Raw genomic sequence first — 10,715 nt, 5'->3', positions numbered from 1 at the left:
TGTTCATTTGTCATGTGCTATTTACAGATTTTACAAAACGCACACGCACGCGCACACACACACACACACTTGCCCCTATGATCCTTAGATCAGGCTACATATATAGGCCAGCAGAAGCTTCCAGGAAACGCACGATCACACAGATGAAATTTGTCTCTAAATAACCCCCCACGACTGCAGCAGGACGGGAACAAGGCTCTGCGCCGAGCACCTCGAAAGGCTGGCCGGCCTCAGAGCTAGTCCAAGGAAGCCCCTCAAGAACAAGACAGTTACTTTTTTTTTTCTGTCCATTTAAAACGTTTTATTTTTCTTTTTTAACTAGATTGTGAAGTGCCATGGAATAGGCATGTTGGCAAAACAATGTCTGTTACAATAAAATACATTAGACGTTTAAATAAATAACCTTAAAAACTAGGCGAAGGGACAGAAACCCAGTCAATTGAATGTGGAGCAATGTTTTCTGCACAAGCGAGAGCAGGCATACCTCTCGTGAAGACGGGCGTAAACAGAACCATCAAACCTACAGAAGCCGAGCGGGCCAGGGGTGGGCTGGGGGTGATCGGAGGCGGGGTGCAGGAAGTGGCAAACCAAAAAATACTGACTGAGGTAGCAGGACTCTGCTCGGTGCAGAAAAATTGGCTTATGATAAAAAAATTAGACTGTGATACCAAATTAAATCCAGATAATCATGCAAGACACAATACATGCTATTTAGTTTTTTAAAAACCACACACATTCACTTCCTAATGTCTGCTGCCAATTAATTTGCTGACAATGTCTGCTGGCTCAACTATTTTTATACAAGGATGAGTATTAAACAGAACACTGTACATGCTTTTTCATCTACAAAAAAATATCTGCATAAAATAGTGTTAGTTCTCTGTACATGTCCATGGACACTTGAATTATGTGTATAAAAAAGGAAAATCTTGTCCCACTGGAGTCAGAAAAAAAAAAAGGCAAAACAAAATATAGAGTATGAAACCTCCTTCACCAGCCAGTATGTTCATGTGAAAATTCAGCAGAAATAGACAGTTGCTTTAAACAATAAAAAAATTAATTGATTAAGTTAAACATCTGTACGTAGGGCTGTCAGTCAAGACCAGAACATATCACTAAAGTTAGTGTCTGTGCTATACACCCAGACCACCAGGGGCGCTATGAGCAGCACAAAGGGCCAGGAAATCCCCTCCGTGCATGCCGAGAGTGAGCAGGATTTGGTGGCAGGCTGCACACACTCTTTACCAGGTTCCAGGTAGTTGCGGGCCACAAACTTGAGCGTCTCGTCTAGGAGAATCACAGGCAAGGAGATTTTCAGCACCATCAGCCACTGGGTGAGATTCAGCGGTGTGATCTGGAAGATAAGCTGAGGCCACAGGCCGGGGAGGTTTTGAGGCCTGCCCTGCAGGAGGCTCCTCAGCCCCACTGGGTGCCCGCAACCCTTGCTGGACCCTTGCTGCCTGTGCACTCACCGGCAGGGGCTCCACGTAGAGGATCAGGAAGTGGAGCGACATGGACAAGCAGATGGAGCCCACCAGCCAGATGTTCTCCCAAGGGGGCATCCTCAGCAGGGACTGGTTTTCAGACAAGCTGGAGGGGAGGGGGGGAGTGACTCATTCCACAGGCTGCAGAGGCAGTCAGGGCTAAGCTATACCTTTCGTCCAGGTGATACTGGGGCTTGAACTCAGGGCCTCATCCTTTGCTAAGGAGACACTCTGAGTCATTCCACCAACCCTAATTTTTGCTTGTTAGTTATTTAGTTGTCGGGCTTGAACTTGGCTTGGGTGCTGTTTCTGAACACTTGCTGAAGGCAAGCACTTTACCATTTTGAGCCACAGCTCCACTTTTGGTTGTCTGGTGGTTAATTGGAGGTAACATGATCCTCAGATGTCAGTCAACCTCCGGATTAGCTAGGATTACAGGCAGGAGCCACCAGCGCCTGGCACTTGTTATTTTTTGTCTTTTTTCCTGTGGTCACCTGCCTGGCTCAATCCACCCCCCACCCCCGCTAGGCTTCGTATGGAGGTCAGGCACAGGGACACACCACCCAGCACTCCAGCTCCAGGTTACACTGCCAACACTGCTGCCACCTGGCCTCACCAGTGACCTGATTCTAGGGACCAGAGTTCCACTGGTGGCAAAATTAAGGAATGTTCAGATGTAGGACAAACTGCCAGTTTTACACCTAAGGCTTCAAGACAACAGGTGCGGCTCAGCTCAAAGCTGCGCGTGGTGCCCCAGGTGCCCAGCTAGTTACAAGTTCCCACTTGTTCTGTCCCCGTGGGACTGGTGTCTACCAGTTATGTTTCTTCTAGGGAAGAGGAAGCACGCCCATCACCACTTCGTGGAGGGGGAGGCGGCGCAGGCGTTCTAATCAGCGGCTCATCTCCTCTCCTATGAGCCGCAGCCAGTGGCTGGAGCTCTTGCCACACTCACCTGTTGAGGGCGTTGCACATCTCTATGGTAACCAGCACAGAGAGCGCCATCGTCATTGGGTACGGGGACTCAAAGATTGCACAGTCCACTCCTTCAAAGTCTGGGTTGTCGTCTTTGCACTGCAGGAAGTGGCTCTGCAAGAGAGTCCCACCCACTCACTCTTCCGCCAGTGCCCTGAGCCCAGCGCCCCGCAGAGCGGAGCAGTCACGGCTTTCCTGGCAAGTTCTCCCCAGAAGCCCTAGGACCCAGAATCCTCCCCACTGTGTTATCTGTGCCTTCAGGTGATCTGACAGATGCTCAAACCACAGCAAGACAAGGGGTGGCTACGTACCAGCTGGTAGAAGGACACCCGTGGGCCACCATCAGCAGCAATAAACCACCAAGCAGCAGCACCCACAGTGGCAGCACCCACGTAACCTGCAAAGGACGCACATGATGCTTAGTGACGTGACACGGGACAAAAAGGTCACTGAGGCTAAGGCTGCTTCTAGCAGCTGTGCCCAGCACTGGGAGTGGTAGGGCCAGAGAGGAGAGGCCACTGCCCCCACCTCGGCCTCTCCAGGGAGATGTGCGTGACCACTGTGCACGCTTTGAAGCTGCAGGTGTGTGGCATCATGGACAGCCATAGTGTTGGGGATCGGTTACACTGTTAGGCCAGCTGCTACAACCCATACAGACATTAATGTTGGGGTGCAGCACAGAGCAGCACCGCTGGGCTGAGATCTGGGGATCAAAGCCAGATTCTTATACTCCAGTTATCAGCAACAACGAAAGTTCAGATTGAGAGAATACGATGCTAACCACTGCCCAGAGTCAAAGACGTAAGGATAAATGCCACCACTTCCAGAAAGCAACAGCAGAGGGCACTGCCCTGAGAAGCTGCAGAGCTGCAGGCACTCAGGGCCCTTCTCTAGACTATCTCATGCCACTGTTTGAGTTCACCATCGCCAGCCACTGTGTTCAACCCCGGGCCTAGTGGAATCCCGGGGCTTGGCATGGCCTCACCTCGCTAACCCATGAGATGGGGAACAGAAGCAGCCCTGGTTCGGGGATGAGGTGTCCACATAGACTGATGGAATGGGATTGAGCTTTACACTGTGGCGATCATTACTCAAAGATGAAGACAGGAAGCCAAGTCTTCATCCTCGGGCTCCTCTGTGCGAAGGAGAATATGGGAATAGGGGAATATGAAAAGCTGATGCCGGACAAGAATAACTGAAGCTTTGTTGTGGTTGTTCTGCTCTGGGGCTTGAACTGAGTTCTGTCCCTGAGCGTGTTTTGCTCAAGGCTAGTGCTCTACCACTTGAGCCACAGCTCCACTTCCAGCTTGTTGGTGGTAAATTGGAGATAAGAGTCTCAAAGACTGTCAAAGCCAGCCGAGGCTTTGAACTATGACCCTCAGATCTCAGCCTCCTGAGTAGCTGGCTTACAGGTGTGAGCCGCCAAACACGGGGCCTGAGCAGCTTTTAGCATAGAGTATGTACTTGGCTGAACTACAAGAGGGCACAGCACACCTCTGAGTTCTGCTACCCTCCTGAAAGATGCGTGCGCTATACTCACAGCCAATAGCCAGGTAACGGAAGAAGAGCCAGCCACTGATCAGCGGCTCCTTAGGGTTCCGGGGCGGCTTGTTCATGATGTCCAGGTCAGGAGGGTTGAACCCCAACGCAGTAGCAGGCAGACCATCTGTCACCAGGTTGACCCAGAGCAGCTGGACAGGGATCAAAGCCTCGGGGAACCCTAGAGCTGCTGTCAGGAAAATGCTTTGTGCCCAAGGAAGAACGAAAAAAAAACAAAAAAAGACCCAATGATTAGAAGAAGGGTTTAGATGCCACGGCTCTGCGCCCCCCCCCCCCCCCCTTGCTGGATATGGGGAGAAGGAAGACGCGCTGTGGGGAAGCCCTGTGCAGCCAGAGGATTGTGTTTCCCACACACCCCAACACAACCCCCCAAAGCTGCTGGAGAGCCAGGGGGTCAGCAGTCCCTGCAGTGGCCACCATGATGCAAGACAGGGCCTACCAGACCACCTCGCCCACGTTGGAGGAGATGAGGTAGCGGATGAACTGCTTCATGTTGTTGTAGATGGCTCGCCCTTCCTCCACCGCCGCCACGATGGTGGAGAAGTTGTCGTCCGCCAGGACCATCTCAGAGGCCGTTTTAGCCACTGCAGTGCCGGAGCCCATGGCAATGCCGATCTCTGACTTCTTCAGAGCAGGGGCATCGTTCACTCCATCGCCAGTCTGAAAGGGAAGGAAAGGCGTGGCCACTTCATAGCTGCCTGGCGCAGGCACATGGCTAGGCTAGCCTGGGAGGGAGTCGGGAGACAGGGGGGGGGGAAGGCCCCGCGGTGGGGAACGGGGAGATGGCTTTACATAATTTATTCTCATAAGTTGGCATATTTTGCCTGGGAACTGTAAGATGGCAAACAAACTTCCCAGAGAGACTGCAGGAAGTGGAGCCCAGAGAATTAAAGTTCGTAATTTTCACCTCAGCCCCAAACTTGCGTGGCATTGGACATGTAGCCACAGGATAAAGATCAGTGTGAAGCACATGTGCAAAGCACCCAAGTTGCCACAGGCCGCTTATGCCACTCACTCAAAAACACACCCAAGCAGCACACAGTGTCTACGGACCAAAAACATCACCTCACTGTCTGGCTCGAGTCAAGGACTGACTCACTGCGATTCCAGGTGCGCACCACCATGCCCGGCCCTCACATCTATTTACAGAATCCTAGCTTCAGAAGGGCAGCTGCCCCTAAGACACACCAATAAAACCAAGGACGGAAGGGAAGGAGGGAGGGAGGGTAGAAAGGGAGGGAGGAATAGAGGGAGGGAAGGAGGGAAGGAAGGCAGGCAGGCAGGTCTGTCCCTACAAAGGCTTTGGACACAGCTGTCACTCCTGGGCAAGGACTCTAGAGAACACGAGAGGATTCAGCTGTGGTTCCGGGTAAGCTGCTGGCCACTCACCATAGCGGTGATCTCATCGAAAGACTGGAGAAACTCCACGATCTTGGACTTGTGTGAGGGCTCGACCCGGGCGAAGCAGCGGGCGTTCAAGCAGGCGTCTCTCTGGGCCGAAGGACTGAGCTCATCAAACTCCCGGCCTGTGAAAGCCTTGGACGTCACATCCTCATCCTGCCCGAAGATGCCAATGCGGCGACAGATGGCCACGGCTGTCCCCTTGTTGTCCCCTGTGATCATGATGACCCGGATGCCTGCTTGGCGGCAGAGCTTCACCGAGGAGGCCACTTCGATCCTGGGTGGGTCCAGCATGCCCACGCAGCCCACGAACGTCAGGTTGGTCTACAGTAAGAGCGCCACTATGAGTCCCACGCGGGGCCTTCTTCTGCCCCTCCCATGCCCTCGTGTGGGAAATGTCAGCTACTGTCTAGGGCAGAGGCGTGTTATCTGTTCTGGGGGAGGGGGCGCGGTGCTGGGGATTGAACTCGGGGCCTTACAAAGGCCAGGCAAGTGCTCTACTACTGACCTCCACCACTAGCCCTGGCTTTCTGAAATGGGGTTGCTACACAGGCCAGCTTGAGTCAAACTGGTGATTCTCCTCCACCTAGCTCCCAAGTGCTCGGCCTCCAGCCATGAGTTACCATTCCTAGCTTTTCTTTTTTGTGGTGCTAAGGGTTGAACCTAGGGCCTCGCACATGCTCAGTAAACACTATACCTCTGGGCTACACCCTGGCCTCTTATTTTCTACTGAAAAAGGGGGTGGGGGGGCGCAAAAAGCAAATACACCACGTAATCCCATGTTTCTTCAAATTTTTCTAACCCTATTCTGAAAAGAATAAATTCTGACAGGTGCAGTGGCTCTTGCCTGTAATTCTAGCTACTCAACTAGCTTTTCAGGAAGCTGAGATCTGAAGATTGCAATTAGAAGCTAGCCTAGACAAGGAAAGTCTGTGAGACTCTCACCACCAACCTTCAGTATCTTCTAAACATCCCATTAAAGAAAAACAATTATGCCTAACGTGAGCAGTACAGAATTGAAGCCTGGCTGGCTCTACCGCGCTGACGGCACGAGGTACACTAGGTGATCATTAACTGTCTGAGCAGCGACTCAATGGCAGGGTGAGGGCCCCGGGCGCGCCCCAGCCCTGGGCAGGCTTGCTGGGCGGCGGCTGCGGGGGCGGAGCCTTCTACCTCGTATTTGATGAAGCTGGCGGAGTCCTCCAGGTGCATCTCCTCTCTCCTCAGCGGGTTGTCGTGAGTGGCCAGGGCCAGGCAGCGCAGCGTGTCACTGCCACTGCCCCACTCCCGAATGACGGACATGATCTTCTGCTTGACTCCCGGGGTCAAGGGGACCTTCGTACTCCCAACTCGGATGTGGGTGCACCTGTCGATGACTCCCTCGGGCGCACCCTGGAGACAGGACAGTCAGTGAGCCACTGAGCTGGCTCGGTGCCTCAGCCCCCAAGCACGCGGCCTGCACTGCACCCCACACTTGCCTTCACAAACATCTTGCTCATGGAGGTCCGGCTTGGTTTATTTGGGGTACAGTAGACTGACATCGACTTTCTATCACGTGAGAACTCCAAAGTAAATTCCTTTTTCATCAGCTGTTTAATGACCTGTGAGGAGAACACAGAAGGACTGTGCAGGGCATTCCCGCTTGTTCAATGAGCCTGGGGACCGTGGGGACAGCAGTGTCAACCGTCAATCCCTGCTTGTGTCAAACAGGTCCTCAGCGCAGAGGGCAGAGTCAAGTGCAAAAATGACCTATGCTGAGTGCCATGGGAGAAAAATCAGACAAGGGAGGGGATAGAAAGTGCTGATAAACACACAGTAAGAGGGAGCAATGTTCAAGTCAACACCAAAAGCCATGGAAGCCAGGCAGCCAGCGATGGGCAGCGCCCCACGCAGCAGGAGCGTGGCCTGAGGCTGGACGCGGCGTGTGAGGCCGGAAAGGTCTTGAAGGTGATCACAGGGAGACTCGACATCAATGGGGCTTCAAACTCTTGGCTGCTAAGAATTTTTTTAAGGCTGAGTGTGGTGGCACATGCCTGAAAAACAAGCAATGAGCCAGGTGCCTAGTGGCTTACATCTATAATCCTTGCTACTTAGGAGGCTGAGATCAAAGGATGGAGGTTTTTCAAAGTGAACTCAGAAAAGCTCATGACATTCCAAAATGCAGAGCTGAAGGCCTGGTTCAAGTGGTAGACAGCTTGCCTAGCAAACCTAAGAAGCCTCAAGTTTGATCCCCAGTACTAAGAAAGCAAAACAAAACATATTGTTTGAAAGGAGGCAAGGCCCACCGTTTAGTAGAGTGAAAGCACGGGGCAGGGGAGGGGGGAGGGGAGGGGGGAGAAGAGGAGGGGAGGACGAGAGACAGGACAGGACAGGCCTCCCTGGTGGCAGTGCACAGTAGGACGCTGTTCCCTATTCTGGCAGCAGCTGTCACGCCTCTGCGTAGAGGCAGTATTTGTATTTAAACTCACGAAACTAGAGTAAGCACAGGAGGAACTGGAAACAAAAATGGCCGCAGGCAGGCAAGGCCTCCACATTTTGATGGGACACAAAAGATCTGGCAGACACTGGCAGGGAGGCTGAGGAGGAGGAGCAAGTCCGGTCCTTCCTCGTGTTCTCATTCCCCACCACAGTTGAGGTCTGTGCGGTCCTGGCGGACCAGCCCACAGAGCATGAGCACAGGCTCTGAGTGACCATTCTGTCGGCCTGAAGATAAGGCCTTCTATCCCTAATTTTACATGAGATGGGGTTTCACCAAGCGCTTTTTCTGCATCTAGCCAGTTTTAGATCTGGTTGGTGTGGTGAGTTACGCTGATCCCCCCCGCGGGGCACGCAGTACTGAGGAATGGTACACGTGAATGAGGCGTCCCGCGTGCACTCAGCTATGCTGGGGCAGGGCTGCCCAAGCTGCCTGCCCATCACACACGCGCTTGGGTTTAGTTTCAATCACTCATGGACCAACGACAACTCTACAAAGACTGGACGTGCTTGGGTGCTCGGGGCAGGGGAGCGCTATCCTGTGCAAGGGAAAGGAAAAACAAAGCCATTTCCAGAGTTTGGCTGGGGCCAGCCTCAGAGGGCAAAGCCCTTGCTACAGCCTCGGCTTCCCGAGTAGCCAGTGCCTGGCTGATGGACAGAAAGCTGTCTCTTCACCTCGGTCTGTCCTTGGAACCTCTGACTTTTCCTTCCTGATTACGTATGAGAGCTACCCTGCCTGGCCTAGGTGCAATGTCTTGCAAGTGACTAAGTGCAGGGGAAGAGCAGACCACGCTCAGATACTGACCGAGTTGCAGGCATTTGCGCGTTCTATTTTGGAAAGACCTTTCAGCTCAGTATCAAATACGTTCATCTTCTCTACAAGGCACGTGAGGGCAGTCTCTGTAGCTTCTCCAACTTTCTCATACACACCCTTCGCCTGTATTGTTTAAAGGCATACAAATAGAAAACAAGGAAGGAAACAGGTAAATTTCTCTTCAATGTATTTTTTCTCCCACAAAAGGACACTGTCCTCTGCTGGGCGCTTACTGTCCGGGCAGCTTTTGTCTTACTGCAGCAGATAACCCCGCAAAACCACACTCAAAGCTTAGGCGCCGGCACCTCATTCGGACAATTAGCTTTTCCATTCCCCTTAAATATAGGAAGCCACAAATCACAGCCATATTTAACTCAAACATACAAAGCTATGTGATTCAGAAAGCTTTCCAAGGCCATCTGCTTACCATTCTGTCCCTAACAGGACTTTTGCCTTTAAGATAGAAGTAAAACCTCACTATTTTTTTTTTAGTTGGTCAAATTCTTTTTTTTTTTTGGTTGGTCGTGGGGCCTGAACAAGGCTAGCGCTCTACCACCTGAGAGCCACAGCCTCTTCCAGCTTTTTCTGCTTATGTGGTGCTGAGGAATTGAACCCAGAGCCTCCTGCATGCAAGGCAAGCACTCTACCACTGAGCCACCTTCCCAGCCCCTCAAATTCTTCTATTGTCATTAAAACAACCCTCTAGGCTCAGAATGTACCCAGCAATGTCTTAAACCCAAGTCCACATTCCCATTCTTAGGAAGGTTTATTCACTAACAGGATCTACAGGAGTCAACGGATGGAAAGGGGAAATAAAAGCAGGCCGCTGAGCCAGGTCCTGGTGGCTCACGCCTGTAATCCTAGCTACTCAGGAGGCTGAGATCTGAGGATCATGGTTCAAAGCCACCTGGGCAGTCCATGAGACTTTTTTTTTTTTTTTTTGGGGGGGGGGGGGGGGTCGGTCATGGGGCTTGAACTCTGGGCCTGGGCGCTGTCCCTCAGCTCTTCAGCTCAAGGCTAGCACTCTACCACTTGAGCTATAGCATCACTTCCGGTTTTCTGGTGGTTTATTGGAGATAAGAGTTTCACGGGCAGGGACTCTACTGCCCGGGCTGGCTTTGAACCATGACCCTCAGATCTCAGCCTCCTGAGTAGCTAGGATTACAGGTGTGAGCCACGGGCCAGGCTCTGAGACTCTTATCTCCAATAAACCACTAGAAAATTGGAAGTGGTATTGTGGCTCAAGCGGTAGAGCACTCACCTTGAGCTGAAGAGTGCAGGGACAGCGCCCAAGCCCAGAGTTCAAGACCAACAACAACAACAAAAATCAGGCCGCTGGGTTTCACTCTGCCTATACCCTCCAAGAAAGATACTAGGGTCTAGTTCCTCACTACAAAGTCATACTTACCTCATTGTAATCCAAAGCAGAGTCATTGCACAGAGCACAGATCGTCGCCAATTCTACAAGCCCATCATACTGATGACATTTCACTGGTTTATCATCTTTATGCCTATCAAAAGAGAGAATGCATTCTTGGATCACTATTGATTTTTTTCCCCAATAAATAATGAAAGTAGAGGTTTGGGGCAACAGAAGGGCATAGAATCAAAGGAATCTGAGGAGCACCTCAGTAAACGTTGGTATTAGAGTCTATAATTAAGACAGAGAATGCATCTCTGATACCAAGAATCACCAGTGAAAGATCACAAATTCTTAGTCAGTGAAATTCACGGGTATCAGTGAAGAACAATTAGAAATTGCACCTGAAAAGCCAAAAAGAACCTGAATAAAGATGAAAAAGATGGCTGGCTGATCAGCTTTGAATTCTTTTTCAAAGCATGGATGTTATTTGTAATTGCCAGTACTAGCGCTTGAAGTCAAAGACAAGGCGTTGCCTCTTAGCTTTCTCAAGGCTGGAGCTGTCATGTGAAGCACAACTCTACCTCCATGCTTTGCTGGTTAACTGCAGAATAAAAGTCCCCCATTTTCCTGTCTTTCCAGGCTGCTT

The 10,715-nt window shown here is 51.5% G+C and overlaps 1 protein-coding gene across 1 annotated transcript in view; it reads right to left on the bottom strand.

Moving 5' to 3' along the window:
* Window positions 1–274: 274 nt before the first annotated feature.
* Atp2a2 (ATPase sarcoplasmic/endoplasmic reticulum Ca2+ transporting 2) overlaps window positions 275–10,715 on the bottom strand; it is a 43,073-nt gene continuing 32,632 nt past the window's right edge. The window contains exons 10-20 of the mRNA XM_042669003.1: window positions 10,115–10,217; window positions 8,698–8,829; window positions 6,896–7,018; window positions 6,591–6,809; window positions 5,406–5,741; window positions 4,456–4,676; window positions 3,997–4,199; window positions 2,768–2,853; window positions 2,437–2,570; window positions 1,473–1,590; window positions 275–1,366 (exon numbers count right to left, since the gene is read on the bottom strand). Of these exons, the coding sequence (XP_042524937.1) occupies window positions 1,097–1,366; window positions 1,473–1,590; window positions 2,437–2,570; window positions 2,768–2,853; window positions 3,997–4,199; window positions 4,456–4,676; window positions 5,406–5,741; window positions 6,591–6,809; window positions 6,896–7,018; window positions 8,698–8,829; window positions 10,115–10,217 (1,945 nt within the window). The 3' untranslated portion in view covers window positions 275–1,096. The remainder of the gene's footprint in view (window positions 1,367–1,472; window positions 1,591–2,436; window positions 2,571–2,767; window positions 2,854–3,996; window positions 4,200–4,455; window positions 4,677–5,405; window positions 5,742–6,590; window positions 6,810–6,895; window positions 7,019–8,697; window positions 8,830–10,114; window positions 10,218–10,715) is intronic.

Source organism: Dipodomys spectabilis, unplaced genomic scaffold (genome assembly GCF_019054845.1).
Source record: "Dipodomys spectabilis isolate Male_0828 unplaced genomic scaffold, ASM1905484v1 ptg000480l, whole genome shotgun sequence".
Taxonomy (NCBI): domain Eukaryota; kingdom Metazoa; phylum Chordata; class Mammalia; order Rodentia; family Heteromyidae; genus Dipodomys; species Dipodomys spectabilis.
This window is presented reverse-complemented; position numbering and strand designations above follow the sequence as displayed.